The 26,412-nt window shown below is 38.1% G+C and overlaps 2 protein-coding genes across 2 annotated transcripts in view; both read left to right on the top strand.

Annotated features, from left to right (window-relative positions):
• The window catches only part of SmydA-1 (SET and MYND domain containing, arthropod-specific, member 1), a 4,199-nt gene extending 687 nt beyond the window's left edge, over nucleotides 1–3,512 (top strand). Inside the window, exons 2-6 of the mRNA XM_089738798.1 lie at nucleotides 428–626; nucleotides 1,323–1,538; nucleotides 2,401–2,588; nucleotides 2,833–2,945; nucleotides 3,332–3,512. Coding sequence (XP_089594924.1) covers nucleotides 428–626; nucleotides 1,323–1,538; nucleotides 2,401–2,588; nucleotides 2,833–2,945; nucleotides 3,332–3,487 — 872 coding nt within the window. The 3' untranslated portion in view covers nucleotides 3,488–3,512. The remainder of the gene's footprint in view (nucleotides 1–427; nucleotides 627–1,322; nucleotides 1,539–2,400; nucleotides 2,589–2,832; nucleotides 2,946–3,331) is intronic.
• A 2,922-nt stretch (nucleotides 3,513–6,434) lies between these two features.
• LOC114247054 (toll-like receptor 4) lies at nucleotides 6,435–14,541 on the top strand. Its single transcript, XM_089740134.1, has 3 exons — nucleotides 6,435–6,618; nucleotides 8,044–8,296; nucleotides 11,756–14,541. Exons 2-3 carry the CDS (start codon nucleotides 8,063–8,065, stop codon nucleotides 14,084–14,086), a joined length of 2,565 nt encoding a protein of 854 aa, XP_089596260.1. The 5' UTR covers nucleotides 6,435–6,618; nucleotides 8,044–8,062; the 3' UTR covers nucleotides 14,087–14,541.
• Nucleotides 14,542–26,412: the final 11,871 nt, after the last annotated feature.

Genomic DNA, 26,412 nt, shown 5'->3' with positions numbered 1-26,412 from the left:
TACCAATTTTGGTAATGAAATACGTACTTAAGAAATGTTGACGATTGACTTCCATGGTGAAGGAATAACATCGTGTAATAAAAATCAAAACCCGCAAAATTAAAATTTGCGTAATTACTGGTGATAGGACGTCTTGTGAGTCCGCAGGGGTAGGTACCACCACCTTGCCTATTTCTGCCGTGAGGCAGTAATGCATTTTGATTTGAAGGGTGGGGCAGCAGTTGTAACTATACTGCGACCTTAGACTCATATCTCAAGGTGGGTGGCGGCATTTACGTTGTAGATGTCTATAGGCTCTGGTAGCCGCTTGTTAAGCGGTGGACCGAAGGTCGTCCATCCTTCTAAGCAATAAAAAAAATAGACATCGCTAGGAGTAGCAAATAGATCTTATAGTGGAAGAGCTCTTAATCACACACTAATTTGTTGTGGTCGTCTCAGATCCTGTGTGCTGGAGACGGTATCAAGACTGGCGAGCATGTAACAGTCTGCTACACAGACCCCTTGTGGGGCACGGAAGCGCGGCGCCATCACCTCGCCGACTCCAAATTCTTCGAATGCAACTGTGAGAGGTGCTCTGACGTCACCGAACTCGCGACAATGTACAGTGCTGTCAAATGTAAAAAGAAGTAAGTCGGCAGCGAAAAGATGTATCAAGAGAAATAGTGCAATCGTCAGAACAAAGGGATTTTACAATCTTAAACCCAACTTCAAAGAAATATTATGAAATCCTGATTTGACTATAAGGGTGCTGCACCCTTTGGAAACCCTTTATGGGCTATGCTCTGGTCGGGTAACATGTTTATTAACATTCAGTGAATGTCAGATTATATTCAATCGCAATAATTTATTCAAGCGGTATCGTGATTTGATGTTTTCAATTTTTTTCTACTCGTTTTGATAGTAAAGAATTATAAGGCAATATATGAATAAGTGAAATAATTGGTACCCCTTTTTAAAATCAGAAATAAAGGTTAATGAATCTGAGGAAACCCATACAGAGTCCCTTCTTTATTTCGCCGTAAAATCGTGTTTTATGTAATTAACACCACAGTTGAAACAATAGGAATTTTATTGTTGTAGTGACATAAACAATTCTTAGTTATTCTATTATATTAGCTATTATACATATTATATTTTATTTTACGTTTTAAATTTTCGGCGGTAAAAAGGTCCCGTGACACAGACTATCTTCTTTTTCCCACCTCTCGTGCGTTCCGGCTTACGCATTATAAAAAGGTGCGTACTTAAACGCAATCTTTCGTTTCATTTCTTTTTTTTTGTGGTATCTCAAACTCAATTAAAACTTTTAATCTCCAAATCAGAGACTGCAAAGGCTATCTTCTACCGGAAACTTTCATCGTACCGCTCTTGCACAAGACGAAGAAACCTGATCCCGAAACTCGTAACTTAGATAGAAAGTTCTGGATTTGTAATAGCTGCAAGGACGCCGTATCGGATGCCATTATACAACAACTCCTGCAGGATATTGGACGAGAACTGAGCGTTATGCCAAAGGGTGAAGCCGATGCTTGCGAAAGGTAATTGTATATTGGCCGAAAAAATATGTTTACCTATATCAGTACCAAATGCTTATTTGGGACTATACTACCCTTTTCCTTTATTTTTATCCTTCCTTATTATCCTTTATTGCTCGTAAAGAGGGTAACAATCTTGAACAGCTGATGGTGACACGAAAGGTAGATGGCAAACGTCCCAGAGGACGCAGTCCCACGAGATGGTCGGACCAAATACGATCTTCTCTAAGCATCAATTTCCACAATACCCTTCATGAAGCAAAGGATCGCAGCAGATAGAGGGAAATCGTACGGGAGAAACTGATGCAGCGGGGGAGTCTCGACCCTCAGTAATGAGGAAAACGACGCGAGGAGGACCCTTTTCCTTGGGGAACTTTAGAGAAGTTAGCATCAAGTTCATAACAATAATGAGAATGATTGTTGTATTAAGGCTACCTCGCCCTTTACAACGGAATGCGTGGTTCATTTAGTGTTTTAGACATACTTCATTGGTGTTGACTTTTTAAATATTTTTAATACCAAACTGTTAAAACCAGAAACAATATATTCCTATATGTGCTGTGATATTCATATATGTACATACACTACATATTTTAAATTCTGTTTTTTTTATTGCTTAGATGTGTGGACGAGCTCACATCCCACCTGGTGTTAAGTGGTTACTGGAGCCCATAGACATCTACAACATAAATGCGCCACCCACCTTGAGATATAAGTTCTAAGGTCTCAAGTATAGTTACAACGGCAGCCCCACCTTAAAACCGAAACGCATTACTGCTTCACGGTAGAAGTAGGCAGGGTGGTACCTACCCGCGCGGACTCACAAGACGTCCTACCACCAGTAAATTCTGGTACATATTTACAGATTTGTCAACCACTGCAGCGGCTATCTGCACCCGTCTCACTATTACATGACCGATGTGAGCCTCGCCCTCGCTCAGATGATCGGCCAGGAAGAAGACGTAGGCCTGGCAGCTGTCACTGATGATAGGCTGCTGCTCAAAACCCAGCTCTGCAGAAAGATCGCGGATTTATTGGAAACTTTAGCTCCGGGTGAGGGAATAGCAAGCAATAAATGGTGCACGAAGCGTGTATTCTTGTCTTTTTCAAACTACATGTACAGCCTAACCAATGTCTTCCGTTAATAAAATACTTCGTAAAGAATAATAGACAGAAACGCAGAAGAGAAGCTCATTTTATTTGATTGCCTGCCATTTAGTCCGATCACAACACTTGGTAAAAGAGTTCTTGACATCACCAAAAAATAAACCCTTTTGTAATGATTGCTTTTTCACAGCGGAAACCCGGCTGCGTGGTTCGTTGTTATTTGAGCTCCACGCTGCGGTAGCCGAGACAGGTCGTAGGAAATCTCTAACTGAAGGTCCTATGGTCATGCTGGGCTATGTTACTGTAAGTAAGGTTATCTTTTTTTTTATTGCTTAAATGGGTGGACGAGCTCACAGCCCACCTGGTGTTAAGTGGTTACTGGAGCCCATAGACATCTACAACGTAAATGCGCCACCCACCTTGAGATAAATTCTGAGGTCTCAATATAATTACAACGGCTGCCCCACCCTAAAACCGAAACGTATTACTGCTTCACGGCAGAAATAGGCAGGGTGGTGGTACCTACCCGTGCGGACTCACTAGAGGTCCTACCACTAGTAATCTAATCTTCTAGGCTATAGACAAAAAATTAAAATATGTTTCCGTTCGGTAAAATTTCACAGAATTAATATGAACTTTTTTGAATAGTCGATGAGGTTTCAAGTAACTTTCAGCACGATTATTCGCAGGAATCCAAAAAGATCCTGACTGAGTCCGCAAGACTTCTTCGCCACGAGCCCCCAGAGCTTCCAGAAGGTCGACTATCCCGTCAGGCTAAGGTCAACTTGGTGCAGATGGACGAACTCATCAGGAACCTGTCGGCAGCTCTGCCTTCACCGTTGTAGACTTAATAAATATTTAGAGATTGGATTCCCAACTCGTTTTACTTCAAATTTGTTAAAATCCTGCTATTCTTTACAGTGACTATCGCCAAATTCATACGAACGTCTACTCGTTTATTGACACTGTTATAGTAATTCTGTCTTTTTTTTTTTGTTGATTTCATAATTTCATTAAGTACTATACAACTCATTATTCATACATTATGAAAACCAATCCCTGATCCTTTATAACGCAGGACCTTTCATTGAAGGTTATTATCAGAAGTTTAATTCCGATTACGTTTCCGAACTTGTTGACCAAAACTATTATGACCCGTCAGATAATGGCTCGAATATATTACGACTGCAGACACTGAGATAAGTCACGTCTCTGCACCGTGGAAGCTTGAGACAACGAACAACGCCGCACTATTGGGCAGGTACCAGCTACTTCCATTTGACGCAATACAGAAGAGGGCCGGTCGGATTGTCGATAATCCCATTCTCACGGATCGCTTGGAACCTCTGGGTCTGCGGCGGGACTTCGCTTCTCTCTGTATTTTGTATCGTATGTACCGTGGGGAATGCTCTGTGGAATTGTTTGAGATGATACCATCATTTCGTTCTTACCATCGCACCGCCCGCCACCGGAGTAGAGCTCATCCATACTACACTACCTGGAGCCACTGCGCTCATTTGCTCGCTGCGAGGATTTCTTAGTCCACCTTTAGCAATAAATAAATTTAGCAACGAAGATATTCTATCCACTACATTATTGAATTTTATGAAAGTGTAAAATCCAAGTACATCAACCTAATGCAGATCACTCGCCTTGAATAAATATGGATAGATTTGTTAGGCTTTTTGCACTTGTTATTGTCACGACGGTTATAAACGTCTGAGTAAAATCCACTTTTCTTCTTCGTGATGTCATGTTTTTAAATTTTGATTTAAATTATCATGCAGTCATAGCGTGTATACTTAAAATTCATTAGAATATTATTTAGCTTGGGATCATAGGATATTATTAACCCTTTGACTGCCACGTAGCAAGAGAAGCACTTGGTGCTAGTCTGTACCATGCAGTCCATGCCACCCATGATCGAGCACAGTGGAAGAATGGCACATGTTGTCGCGATCCTCAGTAGTGAGGGAACGATATAGAAGTAAGGTCATTGGTGCCCTACGCGGCGCACGGAAGTCATTTTGTGTTTTTTGTTTGTTAATGTATGTTTTAGTCTTTTAGATCTCTTAGCAATAGGCTCGTTCTCAGTGTCTTCGGATTCGTCTTTCCCAGTCTACTAAATATGTCGGTGCCTTAGTAATAGAAATCAACATAATCACTTCAGTGGGCCGCGTAGGGCACCGGTGACCTACAAGGCATTCAAAGCGTTAATGATAGTGTAGCCTGGCCGTTAACCCGAAGACGATGTATGCGATGTTTGCGATCCTGACCTCCTTCACCTTTACTTGCAACTTCTCAATTATTCTGACAGTGGCGAGATTATTTACACAAAATTTCACTCAACAATTCCTACGCTTGTATTCCCAAACTAACCTGCACTGGAAATGGGGGACACGAAACATTTTTACTAGTGGTAGGACCTCTTGTGAGTTCGCACGGGTAGGTACCACCACCCCGCCTATTTCTGCCGTGAAGCAGTAATGCGTTTCGGTTTGAAGGGTGGGGCAGCCGTTGTAACTATACTGAGATCTAAGAACTTATATCTCAAGGTGGGTGGCGCATTTACGTTGTGGATGTCTATGGGCTCCAGTAACCACTTAACACCAGGTGGGCTGTGAGCTCGTCCACCCATCTAAACAATAAAAAAACAAAAAAATGACGTTCAGTAAAAGTTGTCGAAATGGATTAAAAATTGTAAAAGTCTCCTTATTTAATGAAGTGTTATGGCATGAAGAACCGCCGTCTCATAAAACGGCAGTAAAAAAGTTTAGCTGTTAACTTAACAACTGAACAGATTGTCATAGAACCATAATGATTTAATCAATAGTTAGACAATATTCTACATCAAACAGAAGGCTTAAATGTCTAACACCTTTCATTTTACGACTGGTTTCAAAAGCAGACGCATGTCTAATTCCACTTTGCAGAACGCACTACAAGTGACCGCTAAAGAACTCCATCATTTATGTACAATGTGTCGATAACTATGTTTGTGTGTTTGCTAGTTACTGCTAGAATGTGTGGGAATGTATTAGGCTGTTCTCGAAGTTTCTCAATAACGGTATTACAGTATAGACTCACACACGTAGCAAAGCGAACTCGTCATAAGCCGAAAGACATCCGCCACTGGACTTAGCCTTTTCTAAGACTGGGCACCTCAACAGACTGCTAGACCCCCATTCAGCAGATGGGTACCAAATTTTCTAATGAATGTACGTACTTAACAAATATTCATGATTGACTTCCACGGTGAAGGAATAACATCGTGTAATAAAAATCAAACCCGCAAAATTATAATTTGCGTAATCCCTAGTGGTAGAACCTCTTGTGAGTCCGCGCGGGTAAGTGTCACCACCCTACGTATTTCTACCGTGAAGCAGTAATGCGTTTCGGTTTGAAGGGTGGGGCAGCTGTTGTAACTATACTGAGACCTTAGAACTTATATCTCAAGGTGGGTGGCGCGTTTACGTTGTGGATGTCTATGGGCTCCAGTAACCACTTAACACCAGGTGGGCTGTGAGCTCGTCCACCCATCTAAGCAATAAAAAAAACTTCACCAGTTCGTTGGCTTCCTTGTGGTAAACTTACACGCATTATATTTTTCTCTGTCATAAGCTCGTAAAACACTAAAGAACATTCAACCAAACACTATACCAAATATCTAAGAACTTGGAGCTGCCAATTAGAACGGCATTGTGATTTCATGTTATCACAAACAGTTATCACTTGCAAATAATACAGTCCAATGACGCGTCAAGACGAAAGGCAAATTACAGTCGACACAGCCTTCTGGTTAGATGAGCAGGCGTGCAAAAATATAGTGGATTATTTCAAACAAATCAATGTGTTAAGCAAATTTAGAAATAACGTTAGGTGAGAAATAGTGCGATATCAGAAAATGGATTTGAGTTTTACGAAGATTCTATATTAATCTTTAAAAAAGGATTTCACCTTCAATAATTGAACAAAGGTAAGTTGTTATAAATCGAAGTTCGCGCTAAGCTGCATAGATTATTCAACACTTTAACAAACTATAAAATGGATATAAGTTTCAAAAAGTATAGAAATTGTTTTTATTCATTTATTATTTTAATTGTATATATGTAGGTAACAAAGACGTCGTGGCTTAAAAGATAAAACACCTGGTGGTCTAACCCTGTAAGCAAGCACCGATTTTTACAAGGAAATAGATACTTATATGATGTTCACGAATTACTTGCACGATAAAGAGAGCCCGCATGGGTAGGCACCATCGCCCTGCTTGTTTCTGCCGTGAAGCAATAATGCGTTTCGGTTTTAAAAATACAGGGCGATTGTTGTACTGTAAAAACTGAGAGCTCTTATCTCAAGGTGGGTGGCGCCATTTATGTTTCTGATGTTTATGGACTCCGGTAAACGCTTAATACCAGGTGCGTTATAAACTCACACATGCATCTAAGCAATAAAAAATAAATCGTGTAATAAAAATGAAACCCGCAGAAATTATAATTATCATAATTACTATACATGTGGATGGCTGCATATAGATATTACGTATTATAACTATGGGCTTCAGCTTACTGAGTTTCTCGCTGAATTTTCTCAGTGGGTCACTATTCCGATCCGGTGGTAGATTCTGCGAAGCACTGCTCTTGCCTGGGGGTAGCAAATTCTCTCAGGTTGAGCTCGTGAGCTCACCTACCCTTCTGAACGTAGCTGCAATAGCCCCCTAGGCGGCCAACAAATAGGTAGGGGAAAAAATGGGCTTCAGTAATCACTTCAGTAAACACTAGATATGCCGTGAGCTCCATCCCTCACCCGTGCCACCCGCTATGCGATATAATAACAATCAATATACCTCTGTCATCCACCTAAGCAATAAAAAGAAGGTATATGTATGACATCATAATATTTTCATAGTAGCGTGTAATGTTAATGACTTGAGACGATTTGGTTGTTTAATATATTTAAATTAGCGAAATCTTGCGAACAATTTCATAACATAGACTTCATAAATCATAAATTCATAAATTCATAAATGACTGAGACTTTAAGGACTTTTTCGAAAAACTCAGGCAGATTGTCATTGTATTTTCCTTTGAGTGCTATCAAAAAATAATTAACGATTTACTGGTGGTAGGACCTCTTGTGAGTCCGCACGGGTAGGTACTACCACCCTGCCTAATTCTACCGTGAAGCAGTAATGCGTTTCGGTTTGAAGGGTGGGGCAGCCGTTGCAACTATACTGAGACCTTAGAACTTATATCTCAAGTCAGGCGACGCATTTACGTTGTAGATGTCTATGGGCTACAGTAACCACTTAGCACCAGGTGGGCTGTGAGATCGTCCACCCATCTAAGCAAAAAAAAAAAAAAAAGAACAACACTATGACTTATCGTGAATATACCCATTTCAGACCCGTCTCAAACTAGGATATGCTCCTAGTACATTGTCTTTGGCTGCTGCTTTTCAATGTCCACACCAGTCGCGGCGACCTGATCGAAGTTTACAAAGAATTGTCCCACACGATCCTGTACCCGCAAGAGAAGAGTGACGACCTGCCCGTGGAACTAGGCCAGGACGGTTATTCGGGCTGCATCTGCCGGGCCAGCAAACAGAATGGGGTCGTGGTCTGCTTCGGAAACTACGAGTGTCGAATGTTTCCTAAGGTTATTTAAACACTCTTACTTTTACTTATTATAAAACTAATTGTACTTTTTTTTTAAGTGAAACTTCTTTAGAATCTTTGTGATTTCAAACTTGATGGAACGAAATGAAACGAAACGAAAAAATAAGTGTGTCGCGATTGGCTTGCCGAAGCGGCTCCGAGCGGTGCCGACAAATCACGAAGCGCTTCACACGGTCTCGCGTCCCCGACTAGTACAGTGTGTTTTTAACGTCCGTGCACGCTGTCGTGGCTCTCGGAGCGCCCTGAGATACTTTTATTTCTATTTAGTTTGTTATCAACATATGTCGCTGCACGTAAATTCAACAATTCCTGAATCGCGGTGACGAGATGTTACACAGTTGATAGACGTTCTCGTATTTCTCTGGCTAAATCATACTTACCTGGCGTAGGGATATCCTGATCATGCAGGCGGTAACTCAGGGTGAGGCTGCGGAGTAATTGACCCTTGCGACTATTTTTATATTTATTGCTTAGATAGGTGGACAAGCTCACAACCCACCTGGTGTTAAGTGGTTACTGGAGCCCATAGACATGTATTACGTAAATGCGCCACCCACCTTGAGATATAATTTCTAAGGTCTCAGTATAGTTACAACGGCTGCCCCAAAGTGCTGTTTTTAAGCTTATTTTATTGTTTCGGCAATTAACCCGAACCCAATTACGAGTTGTGCTATATATTACATATACTACGGAATAGATAAATAAGGTTGGAATGGTAATGTAGGCGGGGCAAGCGTGCCACAGTTATGAGTGTACAAACATAACTCGACCGATTCTTTCATTCACCGCGTTTGGTGCGTTTCGGACTACTTTGGCGAACAGATCTCCGCTTTATAGTGCCGTGTTGTGCAATTATAACTTGTAAAACAAAAAATCAGACCTCAAGTATAGAGCGAGGAGGTATATCTTTCGATCGGTAAGTCGAAATTACCATTTAATTACAATATTATTTGTCTAAAACATAAAAATATACTGAGCATTATGAAATTCCAAACATTAACAATATTATTGCAGCAAGTTATAAATAGCATACATTGCGCGATGTGTACTCGCCCAATGAACGCAATGACCAAGTCAGCTTCCAATGTACTACATGCATTGCGTTCTCTACACTTCAATCTTTGAAATTTCGGCCTTTGCCCTGATTAGTGAGACTAGATAGTGATATCGACAAACTGCACCACGGCCAATCAGGGTGACCATGTGGTGAAATAAAATCATCGACATTTGACATGGATAATTTTTGCATTATTTTATATTTAATTAATGATACCTAGTATATTCTTAGTGAGACGTATTTTGAGTAAAATAAATATGTATTATTATTATTGAATTATTATCATTGAATTAATGTGAAGGTATAATATAAAGGGACATGTAGACCTCTCATTTACGGGTATTTACTATATTGTCTAAGACGTATTAAAATCTAAGTAAAATGCTATTTGACTTATGCAGTAAATTAAAAATTTTAGGTTTCCTAAAGAACCTAACGCCAGGGAACAATGGATTGACGTGACAGGTAGAGGAAACTGGAGACAAAGACGAGTACTATTTGCTCTACACATTTTACTGAAAATGATTTTACCATAAAAAAATCAGAATACACTTAGTTTTGAAAAATTCAGTCGCAATTAATAGCAAGCGCCAACTGCTTAACAAATACGTTTTATTCCAGGGACAGTGACTATTTGTAATTAATAAAAGTAAAATAGTTTTCTTTTTCAATATTTATTTCATGTTTCATTTTCTCCATTCATTCATCAGATAATTTATCGATAAAGAATATCGATTTTATGAAGCACTAGCGTGTATGAACATTTTTATTGCCTTTTTGCGTGTGTGAGTGTGTATGCCTACGGGTGTTTTGTGCTAGTTTGCGAACGAATATCTGTCCTGAGATTTATGTGTGGGTGTTTTTGTTGTGTGCGAAATACTTGTAATCACAGTATGTGCATGTGTAGAAATTAAAATAGTGGGGATGAAGTGGCGACACTGGTTCTAATACAAAATTAGAGCAAAGGCCTTTCCAACCTTATTTATCTACTCCGTGACATATACTATATATACATAGTTACATAATACAGACAGTTTCATAAAAATACATTCGCTCCGATTTGAAATAGATGTTACTTACTATGAATACAATGCTTGAAATGGCTTGAATAATGAAACGTAATAATAATTCTTGAAAAACACGACATTGTGGAATTTATTTCTCAGATTATAATCGTAAATGTTTATTATTCTGGTGAATTTCCTATTGAATTCGTGCGCCATTACGTTATCGTCTAATTTTCATTATATTTACTAACGAAGGCAGGCAGGCAAACTTTTTTTTTTTGGTCAGGAGGAAATCGCCGGTCTTCCGCCCTCCACTGGGGACGGCGGGCGGAGCATGTCGGAGTCGAACCGACTAAAACCTCCTGTCGCTCAACAACCAACGTCCAAACCTACATGAGACAGAACTCATGAAAAGGCAAAGGGGGAAAAGTGAAGTGCTTAGTGCGGACACATCTCTCCCATCACCCTCCCCCTCGGGACGCCGGACTGGCGGTCGTCGGCGCCACGACCACCAGCCCTCTCGGAGGCAGGCAAACTTAGGGCCTTACTTGACAAGAGCATACGTCATTAGCATCGTAAGAAACGCCAATTGTGCGTGCTAATTTCGATCTAATAACTAACGGGCAGGTGACGAGTAAAATAGATACTAAAAGCAATTCAAAACAGCTTATAAATCAAATCATATTTGTCAGAAGATATCAGAGAATGAGTTGAATTTAAATCATTGATTAAACAGAGCAGCAACTTAAAACATTTCCTCTGCTTTGCATTAGATAAATGAAACGAATATAAATTTGAATGACAAGCGCTCTCACCTAATTATTGTTTAAACAAATCTTTACAATAACAAGTCTATTTCACGTCACTTTATCTATATTTTGATAAAACGTACTACAATCAGTTAAGAGAAACTCGACAAATCTCTGTGCATATAAAAGGAAAACCTCGGATAACGTAGAAAATCAACGAAATTTATATTATATCATTATCGCGAAAATTTTGAGCGAAAATGATTCCAAATAATCTTACGCGAGTTCGGCTTAAGCCGTTACATAGTTGATATTAAATAAGATTAAGATTAGCGCCACATCAAAATAGATAGACGGGTTTGCACTCGTTAGACCATACCTATTTCAGCTGTAAATATTGTATCAATGATTTTAATTGTAATGTGTAGGGGTAAAACATGTAGGATGATTAGGGAATGTATCTTTCTTTTTTGGTATCAATGTGGTGGTACTATCATTTTCTTTTGATTAACGTTATAAGCCTGTGATAAATTAGCATGAATTCTTTAATGGCAAAAGGAATAAAATGTATACTATAATTTATAGTGCAAAAATAATTGTAAATTTATTTATTTTTGTCTTTCCAGATCAAAGTGAAATGCGAATTTCTCAGAGTCAGAACAACAGTCATAACTAATATAAGAAAAGGACACTTAGATTCATTATACTTTTTAAAAGTGCTGGAAATAGAAGCCAATCATCAACTAAGACACATAGAGGCAGGAGTGTTTAAGAACCTTACGAATTTACAACAGTTGTCTATATCATACAACACGCACTTACATTCTATTAATGAACATACATTTATCGGACTAGTGAACCTACGCAATTTAACACTAGTCAACAATGGGTTCACTAATATACTCGCCATTACACCAGCTTTCAAGCCTAGTATTCTTCCGGCTCTCAGAGGTCTTGACATCTCAGAAAATGCCTTCGAAATTATACCAGAAGACGCTTTCGTACCAATGAAAGGTACAACGCTTATGAAACTTGATCTGAATCTGTGTAGATTGGATTTTATACATCCGAAGAGTTTTCTTCCATTGAAGAATCTACGAGAACTGCATATAGGCGAAAATGACTTGAACTCAACTTTAATTGGAGATTTTCTTTTGAAAATGAAAGACGAAAAAATGTATCTAATGTATTTGGATCTATCAGGAATGGGGTTCAGAAAAAACCCACCGCGCGACTTGATGGAAATAATAGCTGAAACCAGTGTGAGAAGATTAATTTTATCACATAATCAATTTGAGTTTATCGATGATGATTCGTTCCCTAAAATGGAGAATATAGAATTGATGGATCTTAGGAAAGTTTTAGCAATGCAGATTGGTTCCAATGCATTCAATCCACATAAATTTCCGAACCTGAAAGTGCTTTTACTAAGCGGAAACAATTTACCTGGATTACACAAGGCACCCTTCTCAGATCAACTCCTCTTTTTAGATTTATCTGATAACAAAGGTAGTCCAACGAATCCTATGTATTACGAGATTGATAGAAACACTTTTGTCCAAAGCAAGGAACTTAAAATACTAAATTTAGCTTTTAATAGAATCAGAGCTATCTTCGAGTACACGTTTCGTGGCTTGGAAAATCTACAGATCCTGAGTATGGAAAACGGAACCTTGTATCACATTGGTGATAAAAGTTTCAAGCCATTAAAACGATTAGAAATGTTAAATTTAGCCAACAATCCCTTGGAACAAAATGAGAATTTGACAAGTTCCATGTTTGATGGATTAAATGAGTTAAAAGTTTTGATTCTAGAAAACTGTGGAATAAAAAGATTTTATGATGATGACAACATATTTGAGATGATGCCAAACCTGACCCATCTTGTGCTTAGAAATAACCAATTGTACTATATATCAGCAGAGACGTTGAAGCCGTTAAAATTACTAAAGGTATTAGACCTATCCGAGAATCTCTTTGTTTCGTGGTGGCAACCATTGTTCCTTGCCTCTGGCGTTAAGCCGATCACTCTGAATCTAAAGAACAACAAACTATCACATTTTTCAATGAGTATGATACAAGATATAAGTTATTTGTTAGAAAATAATGGTAATTCAAGAATAGAAATAGAGTTAATGGATAACATATTTATATGTGACTGCAGTTCGATGTATAAAATGTATAGTTGGTTACAAGCGAACGGTAGCGAGGTTCTTAGAAAGTTTATTCAGAGTTCCAAATTCCAATGCAGCAGTCCGGATATTTGGGAAGATAAGAGGGTAGCTGATTACTTATCTTCAATAAAAACGTTGCGATGCCTGATGACGGAGAAAATGACAAACGTGATGTATTTAATTTGGACTGCACCATCGCTAGTAGCTGTAGCACTGATCTTATTTATAATAGTTTTAATCTTTAAATTTAAGACGTACATTCATTATTGGATGTTCTTGGCTAAGCTGGCGTTAGGGCGGAATTTCAGGAGAAAATCTGGAAAACATATAGAGACAAAGGATTACAAGTATGATGCTTTTATATCTTACTGCAGTGAAGATAGAGATTTTGTCGTCCATATGATTAACAATTTAGAACTGGAACCACCATTCCTGAAGCTATGCGTTTACGAACGAGATTTTGATATAGGATCTTTCATATCAGAAGCAGTATTAAAAAGTGTGAACGAAAGTAAATACGTAATTTTAGTTATAAGTAATGGGTTTGCTAAATCCCAATGGTGCAGATGGGAGACCCAATTGGCGGAGTACCATCGAATTTTTTTAGAGGATGGTACCTCCTATGACCCTTTAGTTTTAGTTAGAATAGGCGATGTACAAAATAAATATCTGACAACAACATTGAAATACTTGTTGAAAACCAAAATTTATCACACGTGGGACGAAAATAATCCAAATGAGTTTTGGAAAAAATTAAGAAATGTATTGACACGGAAGATATAAGTTATATGTTTCGTGTTTACTGGAAACATTTTCGAAAAAGAAGTCAAAGGCTGATTCCTGATACGATCATATAGAAAATCACCATCAAAAGTTTTACGAATTATTAACACAAATAAAATATACAGACCGTCGTAACAGTGTTAACGGCTACAGATCTTAAAACATAGATAATAAAAAACTGGGCTGTACTTTTGGCTACTTTAGAAAATAAATATTGTTATGGGTTTATGAGGGAATAATAATATGTTGATCATTCGATTGGACTTTAAGAGATTCTCATATATTCTGAGAACATACTTGAAATAGTAACGGGAATCGGTGCGATCTTACCATTTTAATAGCCTTTCATGACATCATAATAACGAGTTTTAAGACAGTCCAGTTCGAATTATGTCGGCTAATTTTTTTTGCAATTAACGTGGAATAATCATTAAATTTTGTTTTCTTGTTACAAATTGTTGTTTTATTAAGTCTTCTTGTGACGAGTAAGAAAGAGAGACGTCTCCGTAGCCAAGCTGCACGCACGGCCTGAATGCTAATGCGTATCTTCAATCAATATCAGACTCTTAACAACGTTGTCACAACGACTGTTCCAGAAACCAGAATGCATTATTGATTCGCACCAGAAATACGTAGTATGTAGTTAAGTTGTCTCACAACGTACGCTATATATGTATATATAATCTCTAAAATCTATATGTAACTGATGCAGAGAGCCGATTTTTTTTATGTATCTGATATGTTTTGGAAGCAGTAGGATATAGTACTCAGAAAATGCTAGTGTATATTGTTTTGGAACGAAGTTCCTTATGGGACGATGCGGATGGGTACCCTAACCGGGAAAAAACGTCCGTAACGTAAGATTTTTATTAGTAACTAGCGGCCCGCTCCGGCTCCGCTCGGGTCTTTAACAAAAATTTCAACGATATTTGACGTTGTTTTATTTTTTAAAATAAAAGAACACTTATTGGGGCATAGCTATAATAGTTAGTTAGACATATGCTGTCGCGACACTTTTTGTAAATAATAATGTGTCCTACAAAGTCGTAGTACATTATTTTACTCTATCATGAATAGTTTTCGCAGGGCACGCGATGTAAAGAATATTTTAGGTAATTTTTTTACACCTTGGGTTACATTATTGGAGTTTAAGTAAGGATCCCAAATTTTTTCAAAAAAGATTATAGCCTATGTCACTCGGAAATAGTTTAGGTTCCAAACAGTGAAAGGATTTTTCAAATCGATTTAGTAGTTTCGGAGTCTATTCATGCAAACAAACAAACAAATATTTCCTCTTTATAATACCTAGTCAGGTCATAAATTCTGTCACATGTTTAATGTAAAATAATTGAAACAAGTTTATTCATTATGTAACCATTCATATACCAAAATGAACTTAACAAAACATAGATTCTTATGACACTAAAGTTTATTCAAAATGACCTCCGTTTTTTTTTTTTTTTTTTTTTTTTTTTTTTTTTCATACCTATGCTGATAGCCTTGAGAGGCTATTTCAGCGTACCCTAGCTTGTGTAGGTGAGCTCGCGGGGCTCAAACCGGAGAATTGCTAACACCGCCCTAGCAAGAGCAGCGCTTCGCAGAATCTACCACCGGATCGGAAGCGCGACCCACTGAGAAGATCCGGCGAGAAACTCAGTGGGCTGTGTCTGTGGGTTAATTCGCTCGTCGAGCCCTTCGTCGCAAGCGACGGGTTCGGCGAGGACGGTGACCGGTGCTTGTATTGCCTAAAAGCACCGTTAATGGATCAGGAGGATCCGTGATGACGTGCTTTGGGCAAACCTCCGTGATTTTGAATACAGGCCTTCAATCTGCGCGGCCAGTCGTCTATCGCAGCACGAACGAGGTCCATGTCAATATCGGCGGCTGCCTTAATCAAGGATGTCTTGAGTGACTCCAAATTGGGATGAGGCTTTGAGCACGCCTTTTCCTCCAAGTGCTGCCATATCTTGTAATCTAACGGATTCAAATCTGGACTGGAGGAGGGCCAGTCTTCGTGCCGGATGAAGTCGATTTCACGCGCCGCCAGCCAGTCTTGTGTGCTCTTCGCTCTATGAGCTGGCGCCGAATCTTGTTGGAATACCCAGTGCCTATTATTGAACATGGTATGAGAAACAGGTTCCACAAGGTTCGTCAGGACTGTATTTTGATCCACAACTGCATTCGTTTTTACACCTTTCTCACAAAAATGTACCTCTGTTAAGCCCCAAAACGAAACTCCCAACCATACCATGACCGAGGATGGAAAATGACCTCGATGGACACGCGGAATACGGTTGCTCGCTTCTTCACTACTGTGTGCGTACACCTTATCATTTTGTTTGTTGTAGCTCTCTTCTACGGTAAAAATTTTTTCATCCGAAAAAACAATTTCCCGATATTTTTTTCCCGCGTACCGCTTCAACAAAGCGCGGCATCTCTTCAGTCTCAGGTCCATTAGACGAGCATTCAAACGATGTCCTGTTTTTCTTCGATATGCCCGAAGCCCTAAGTCTTTATTTAACACCCTTTTCACCGTGGTTCTGCTTAACCCCATCTGAAGGGCCAACAGTTTCTGCTTACGTTTGGGATTTCTTTGAATTCGCGCCTTCACACCTTTTATCACTGCTGGAGTCCTAACAGACCGAGGGCGACCACTTCTTGACCTGTCATCTACACTAGAGTCTTCATTGTATCGTTTGATGGTACGATAAACGAATCTTTTGGTTATATTCAAAATTTTCAGTATGTTAAAAAATTGAATTGGCGCGTAACCGCAACGATGCAACGCAATAACTGCAACACGGTCTTCTTTAAGCGTCCACTCCATATTTAAAAATGAGTAAAATTCTAAAAGTATACGTTTTTATTTTCATGAACAATTCGAAATTCGAATTCAATAAACTTTTTTGTGGCCAGCATTCTAAAAGAAAAGTTTTTACTGTGTGACAATACTTATGACCTGACTAGTTATTAGTATAGATGCACAGTGTGCAACTTAACTTTGTAAAAAGGTACAAAAAATAACATATTTTTATTATATATTTTTTATAAATCATTGTGAATAAAATAAAGTTGATAGCTTTGTAAAGTTGCTTTTTTTATTTTTATCAATAAAAAAATAATAATAAAAAATTTACACCCGAATAATTATTTTCTTTATACCTCGAAGTGAACTTAAAATTAATATTTTTATAATAAGGAACTTCGTTCCTATCCGGTGTCCCACGACACCACACATCTTTTTTTTGTGAATCACTTTGCTTTTTGCGATATCCACTGTAAGGTGTGGGTCGGTGTTCACGGACAAACACCAGAACCACATAGCCACTCAGGTTACCCAATCTCCTCGACACGCGTGAGGGGAACATCATTATTCCCAAAAGCCATTTTGCAATTGCGAATTTTTCATCAACTTCAGCAAACACAACCGAGCCACTACACTACATAGTATGACAATGTTTGCTCTTTCACCGTAGACGGACTTGTGCTTTCGTAGCTTTCATTATAAGGAATTAAGATAATCCCACTGGTTATTTCGCAGTTAAGATTATGTAAATAACATGAAGCGGTTTTTCCTTAATCGCATCGATTCCAGTAACGAAGTCAGAAACTCGGAAATATCGAATACGTGATTTAAAAAAAAAAACCTTATTTTCATACATCAGATTGTGCTCTCAGATGAGCTGTTCTAATACAACCACCACTACCAATTTTAATAGGCTACCGACTGAGCATCGCAATCATCACAGGTCTTATAAACTGGCCGGCCTAGCAGACGGTGTTGTGTCCGAATTACAACAAAACTGTTTATTTTCTTTGCTTTGTACTTTTTTTATATTTATGATTTTAATTTGTCAAAACACTGATTGACAATCAAAATACCCAAAAAGGTCGAGGTATTTGAAAGGGATGTACTTACTAACAGCATTTAATTGTTATTTATAAGTAGGTTAAGTTAGTAAGATCGATTAAGTCACCTACGAAGTGTTCCCTTACTGAATGTACATGTCGGCGTTAAGCCAGGATTTACACACATAAGTTCTTTTACAATTAAAATACAATACAATTCTATAAAACTTTAACATTACTTGTTTACAACAAAAAGCCACGCCTGAGTTATTCAGTGGTTTTTACACAATTAGCCATTTTGTGTTGGTTATAGCAACTACAACTTCTTTTATACAAACAAATGTAATTACTGCGAAACAATTCACAAAACATAGCTTAATATTCAAAATACATATTTTAGTGATTTTACATGACTCACATTTAATTTATTTTACCTGAATTACTTTTAAGTAATATTAACTAACATTGTTATTATCCAGCCTAATAATAGATGGCGCCAACAACATCATTGCATAACAATTACAATACTTAATTAAATTATTAGTACTGTTAATTATAATATAAATTATTATTAATATTTATGATTTATTCATATTTAATCATTTATACAGTCATTTGTGTTTTTAAACAATAATATAAACATTAAACATATTCTGAACATTTTCACATCAAAACAGTGTCTGCTAATTATTAAATATGGTAGAATAACAGTTTTGTTGCTAATAATAAATAAATATTAACATAGAATGAACTAAAATATATATTATTATGTTAATTATTGCCAACAGTGACGTTTGCGCCCATATACACGTACCGCCACAAATAGAGCGAGATGGGGAAGTATCTTAAAAGCTGCAACCAAGCATTAAGGCATACGCAACCACGACCACTCCGCCAGAAGTGTACGACTGAGAAGAAGAAGAAGTTAGTAATGATAAGTTAAATATTTATGAATTTAAATGATGCGAAAGTTTCAAAATGTATGAATAAGCCTAGGCCTGAATACAGCTCTGTATTATTATGATCGCGACGCAATATCCTCGTGAAAGTAAACTGTCGAATGTGTAGAAAGTACATGTTCATTTTGTAATAAATAAATTATTTCTACTGTTTTTGTCTTTGAATTCAAATTCGCATACGAACTGTCTTTTCGTAAGCGTTGACCGTCGCTCGTGAATATAAGCAGTCCCAGGACTACAGCAGAGCCGCCGCCTACCACCAGCAAGTTATATTATACATATTAGTTCAGTTTATACATATTTTCATTCAAAATTATGGTATAAGGAGAACTGTAGTCCCGCTTTTATTTGTTTGTAATCTAATATATAAAATTCTCGTGTCACAATGTTCGTTCCCATTCCGAAACCGCTTGACCGATTCTCATGAAATTTTTTATGCATATTCAGTAAGCCTGAGAATCGGCTACTATCTATTTTTCATACCCCTAAGTGATTAGGGTTGTCCACCCTTAACATTTTTTTTTATTTGGACATTTTTTTTTGTTATAATGAGGTATTTATTATGTGGTTGAATGAGGTTTTGTTATTTTTATTATAATATATTCCCTCATCGTTCACAGCACTACATACCTCTTTCACTCATTTACCACATCCTTACACACTTACAATAAGTTAGTTTTTTTTTCTACACTAGAAATATTAGATATCTTATATATGGCAAATATTAGAAATCTTATATATGGCAAAACAATGTTTGCCGGGTCAGCTAGTATCCATATAGTTTTATAAGTTATTTCATCAAAATAACTTATAAAACGAATCAAAATTCGTCATTTCTGGGCAGGATAATAGGTGCCGGATCCTTTAATATTAGATAAATAACGGCAAAGCCAAACTATAAAAAATGACTCAAGGAATCCAAAATACCATCAGATGACATAATTGCACATGGCATCAACGTATAGTCGTTCGACTTCCTATAATGGCATCAATGAAAGCGTGACGTTGGCGGTATTACTATAATTATTTCAAACCCCGGCTGCCCCACCCTTCAAACCGAAACGTATTACTGCTTCACGGCAGAAATAGACAGGATGGTGGTACCTACCCCTGCAAACTCACAAGAGGTCCTACAACCAGTAATTACGCAAATTATAATTTTGCGGGTTTGATTTTTATTACACGATGTTATTTCTTCACCGTGGAAGTCAATCGTGAACATTTGAATTTCAGATATTACGAACATAAAATGGTCAATCTACTGAGTTTTAAGTCAAAATGCTTCGCAACGAACACCATGATAATTTACAGTGCCTACTTTCATCTCTGGTTTACTAACGACAGAAAGAAGCAAGTATGGCCTAGACCACCCTCCGTGCAACTAGCGTCAAGGTTTCGTTGGCGCTCTACGCCTTACTCACATGACAGCCGGAGGCTGCTTAATATTAAATATGATATGCATGATAGCGTAAAATTTATCTTCACGCACGTTAGGGAGCGTGCTTAAGGCACTACAATTATACTATACAAAATATGTAGTAGGTATAGCATCAGAAATGCCCTAACGATACTCAACTCATATAAAAATGAGCCATAAATCATCACACTCCTCCTCCTCGAGTCGTGCTCCTCATGTCTGAGGGTCGTGACCACCATCATGAATGAGCTTCAATCTTAGGATCTTTTTCCACTTTCCCCTGTCCACGGCGTCATGCAGCGCGCTGTACACTGTACTGTCCAAAGCGGTGCGGATCTGATCGGACCAACGAGTATGGCTGCGGCCTCTAGATCTGTTGCCTTCAACTTTCCCTGTGATCATAAGTTTTTCCAGGTTATCGCCGTCTTTCCTCGCACAGTCACATTAAAAACTTTTACTCCACTCCACTGCACTTTTTCCACTAATTCCAACCATGTGGCTTACAACAGTACCACCTCATCTCTTTCCGAATGTGTCTTATAAGGCGACTAAGGATTTCACATGATAATGGGTAGTAGTGCTCTTTGAGACGTAGTACCAACGTACTGCAATCGTCAACTGGAAATATCCGATTCTAAGGGGTATTGTAGACTCGTAAGGATAGATATCAACATCTCGCCTATTCCTGCCAGGACGTAATCATCTATTCCGGGTTGAAATGCGGGTCAACCATATACAGTACAATGCAGAATTCCATCTCATGTTTCAGAGTTGTTTCATTTATACTGTCTAAGCATTTTAATACTAAATGGCTGGTTCGCTCATCTACGCAAAAAATAAGCCCTCATGCCATCGATAAGTCGATGCCTCATGCTCTTATTCCACTAAGAGAGACAGTCGGTGTCTCATCCATGTTTAAATATTATTTAGATACCAACTACCTTTTTCTATATTAACATATCGTTCGCACATCACACCCAATGTTTGTTTAGTCAATTGCATTAGGTTAAAAGGTGAGCAAATATAAATGGCAATTTGCAGACGAATGCGGACCTAAGTGGATGTGACAACAAACCATAGACGACCGCTAGACACGACGGCGGTATATGCATCCGGTTTGAGATTACGGCTAATGAAATAAAAACACACTAGCAGAAACCATCAGCAGGCTCATATCGAAAAGAGCACAATGAAATAAAATATGTTTTGGAAATTGCAAATTGAATTTAGTGTTATGGTTTGGATGTTGCTTGGTAAAGCTTGTTTTTGTAATGTATTGCCTAGTTTAATCCCTTAACAACGTCTCTGCTCTCTTGCCCGAACGTCTGAGCCCCACCCAGGGCAGCACCTGGTAGGAAGGTAGGAGTGGCGTCTGCGGTCAACACTGCAACCAGAGGCGCTGTCACGATCCTGACCGGCAGAGCTGGCAGCGAAATAGACTTTCCGTTGGATACCGTCATCATCGACTTGTACCGTTAGTGTACCACGATACCCTAGATAGACTAGATAGACTAAAACTAGTCCGTCGTTAGGTCGGAACCCAATACAAAGCCATCTACGCGAAGAGTGAATAGCTCTCCTTCTCTCTCATGCTCTGCGGCCTTCTTCTACGAGATACGGCCCTCGTAGTAGTCGACCATCGGTAGCAGTCTTTTAGGTCTCATTGCTACTAAATCTGGTAGCGACAGAGGCAACAATGACAGGTTCGGTCCAATATGAGCATCAACGACGCAATATTGTTTAAGATATAAAAATAAAAGGACAATGCCCAAAAGTGGGCCAACTTCATGACAAAACTATTTGTACTTGAAAAACTATGCCTTATTTTTTCATGTTGTTTAGTTTATGTATCAACATTTCTTTCACCCTGGCATTGTTTTACAAAAAAAATAATTACTTATTTGATAACATCCCAAAACTGAGTGCCATAGTTTTTAAATTCGCCAATAGACAAAGGGAAAATTAGCCCGTACAGCCTTATAGTAAACTTATATGCTGACAAACGAAAGAGTTGACTGTGACTTGAATAACAAATTAAAAAAAATGCTAATGGTTATAATTCACAGACTTTTTAGTTTATTGTTGTTCAATTCAATATTTATGTATTGTAATAATAATTATTACTTAAAACCATGAATTATTTAATATTTTTAGATATTAATGATTCCATTAGTAAAAATCTCAATGGCCTACCATTACTCTATTCTTATTATACCTAGTCAGGTCATAAGTATTGTCACACAGTAAAAACTTTTCTTTTAGAATGCTGGCCACAAAAAAGTTTATTGAATTCGAATTTCGAATTGTTCATGAAAATAAAAATGTATACTTTTAGAATTTTACTCATTTTTAAAGATGGTGTGGACGCTTAAAGAAGACCGTGTTGCAGTTATTGCGTTGCATCGTTGCGGTTACGCGCCAATTCAAATTTTTAACATACTGAAAAATTTGAATATAACCAAAATATTCGTTTATCGTACCATCAAACGATACAATGAAGACTCTAGTGTAGATGACAGGTCAAGAAGTGGTCGCCCTCGGTCTGTTAGGACTCCAGCAGTGATAAAAGCTGTGAAGGCGCGAATTCAAAGAAATCCCAAACGTAAACAGAAACTGTTGGCCCTTCAGATGGGGTTAAGCAGAACCACGGTGAAAAGGGTGTTAAATGAAGACTTAGGGCTTCGGGCATATCGAAGAAAAACAGGACATCGTTTGAATGCTCGTCTAATGGACCTGAGACTGAAGAGATGCCGCGCTTTGTTGAAGCGGTACGCCGGAAAAAATATCGGGAATTTTTTTTTCGGATGAAAAAATTTTTACCGTAGAAGAGAGTTACAACAAACAAAATGATAAGGTGTACGCACACAGTAGTGAAGAAGCGAGCAACCGTATTCCGCGTGTCGAACGAGGTCATTTTCCATCCTCGCTCATGGTATGGTTGGGAGTTTCTTATTGGGGCTTAACAGAGGTACATTTTTGTGAGAAAGGTGTAAAAACGAATGCAGTTGTGTATCAAAATACAGTTCTGACGAACCTTGTGAAACCTGTTTCTCATACCATGTTCAATAACAGGCACTGGGTATTCCAACAAGATTCGGCGCCAGCTCATAGAGCGAAGAGCACACAAGACTGGCTGGCGGCGCGTGAAATCCACTTCATCCGGCACGAAGACTGGACCTCCTCCAGTCCAGATTTGAATCCGTTAGATTACAAGATATGGCAACACTTGGAGGAAAAGGCGTGCTCAAAGCCTCATCCCAATTTGGAGTCACTCAAGACATCCTTGATTAAGGCAGCCGCCGATATTGACATGGACCTCGTTCGTGCTGCGACAGACGACTGGCCGCGCAGATTGAAGGCCTGTATTCAAATTACGGAGGTCATTTTGAATAAACTTTAGTGTCATAAGAATCTATGTTTTGTTAAGTTAATTTTGGTATATGAATGGTTACATAATGAATAAACTTGTTTCAATTATTTTACATTAAACATGTGACAGAACTTATGACCTGACTAGGTATATGATCAGAGAGTTTTGGCAGCAACCCGAGTGAAGCGTCACTTGAAGTTTTATTTTATGTTTTTTTAATAGCTTATTGTGATGTATAATATACAAATTGGGTGTTGTTTTGTGTATTAAATGTCAATAGTCGTTGTTCACGATTATTGAGGCATTGGAATAAAACTGTGGCTAACATAGCAGTGACTGTTTTTTTTTTTTCAAGATAAAAGGTCTGCGGAAATTCACACTCACTCAATGCGCTATTCATCAAGTTGACGTCAAAACTCCCAAAAAGCAATAAAAAGAAATACACCAGATTTTTATTAACATAAAAAAAACATAAAAAATATAACTATGACAGACTAGGCTTTATAAGCTACGCTCTTTGCCTGCTTGTTGGCGAATTTAAAAACAACAACAACAATATCGTTGCCGGCTTCCGGATTTCATTTCATTTTATTATTATTATGAGGATATAATAATAATAAAATGTACGTAAGGGCTTATTTCTAGCAACATTAGCCACAATTAACTTATTTAATACTGTAAATAATGATGAGAGCGATTATTGATTTCGAAGAAAACAATTAACAACTTAATTTTAGCTGCAGAAAAAAACAGATTTCTCTTAAACCTGGGTGAGAATATAAAAATCGTTTTCTGAATATGAAACGATATTTCTTTGTCTATCAAATTAAGTTAAAATCATCATCACCCGAAAACTTTTTCAGGGGCCCAAACGCCCATAGAAAATGAGAAAATTTTTTTTTGTGTTGGCGTATTCCATTTTTTGTGTTGGCGTATTCGAAACTATCGTTTGTCTCAATTTTTATAGCAGTTTCTTTTTCTCGCTTTTGCCCTAAATCCAACGATACGGAAAATGAATTGAGAGGCAGAAATAGACAACGACCATTAAACATAAAAATCTGTTAAACTCACAATTCATTGCAAAAATGGCCGTCCGCAAGACTTATCGGAGTCGACTACAATGCTAATGTTTTAGTAAGTAAATCTAATATAAACACTCAAGTGAGGAGCGTCCATATCGGTTACCGAGGAAATGAAAACTATACGTTAAATAGAAGAATAAACGTTGGCGAGACACGCGACAACGTGCAATTGTTAAACAAGGACCGAGAATCCAACAAAGTTCTTGACAAAGGCAGGTGTGTATACCTACCTACCTAATCCCTATTTTGCAGTGATTTTTTAATGATTAAATGATAACTGGTGGCCCTAAGGCCTTTCCAGTTTCAACAGGACATGAGTAATTTTATCTTAACACTAGCGACCCGCCCTCGCTTCGCTTCGGAAACATTAAAACACACATGAAAGCAAAAAAAATAAATAAAAAAAAATTAAAAAAAGTAGCCTATGTTCATCAGGGACAATGTCGACTTCTAATGGAAAAAGAATTTTTCAAATCGGTAAAGTAGTTTCGGAGCCTATTCGAAACAAACAAACAAACAAATCTCTCCTCTTTATAATATTAGTATAGATGCTCTATTATTGATACTTTCAATAATTGAAATGGACTATTGACGTGATTAATGACAGCTCACCGATCTCATGGTAGAGCCTGTAAACCTCACAGCATGTTTTACCCACCATGAAACATAAGGCCGTAATCTCAATTTCATCGGTACAAAAACTGCTTTACGATGCTTCGTGGCAAAAACAAAGAATAGTAAAGAGTAGAAATCCGCATAAGGCATTTGCATTCCTAGAAAGACTCATGGACTTCAGAGTCGTGATACCTGCATCTTCACAGGCCAGTGAAGATGCAGGCCTGTGAAGGCCTTCCTACCTTCGCTTATGTCAACCATGGTAGCAGTGTCTTATCCGCAATTACCAACTACTTCCCAAATTCTTTCCGTCCCACCACAATTGTTTTCGTAACATAAATAGCGGTAGAGAGTATTATCAGTCCCTAAACGTACAACCATCCTGCTTAATAATGCCGCGAAGGATTCCAGCCAACTGGAGTTATTGTATCAAGATGAATAACGGCATTAACTTTCTGATTACAACTTAATGATAAATCTGCACATTTGGCTTAAAATCTTCTAATCCGTATGTAACAGCCGCACAGACTCTTACGTCTGCATTTCATTTAATGTTTGGTGAGATTTTGACACTCGACACGAATTTATTTAGGTATTTAACTAAAATCAGCCGGAATATTAGTAAAATATTGTTATTGAATGCTATACGAATACGCCGATAGCGGCTCCGCCACCTGAATTTAGTTACTTTTCCGGAACATAAACATATAACTAACCTGTAACTAGGACGTCTTGACAGTCCGCACGGATAGGTACCATCACCCTACCTATTTCCGCCGTGAAGCAGTAATGTGTTTCGGGTTGAAAGGCGTACTTTTAATAGCGGGACCTTACAACTCATGTCTCAAGGTGGATGACGGCATTTACGTTGTAGATATCTAAGGGCTCTAGTAACCACTTAACACCAGGTGGGCCGTGAGCTGGTATATCCACCTAAGCAATAAAAAAGAAAATACATTAAGAGTTGAAAAACCTGTTGAATTAAGTAGTAATAATAAATCACTCGAGACTATCATACTAGGATTCCTCCTCCT

This window comes from Bombyx mandarina, chromosome 03 (assembly GCF_030267445.1).
Source record: "Bombyx mandarina strain Sakado chromosome 03, ASM3026744v2".
NCBI classification, from domain to species: Eukaryota; Metazoa; Arthropoda; class Insecta; order Lepidoptera; family Bombycidae; genus Bombyx; species Bombyx mandarina.
Note: the sequence above shows the minus strand (reverse complement) of the source record. Positions and strands in the feature narration are given on the sequence as shown.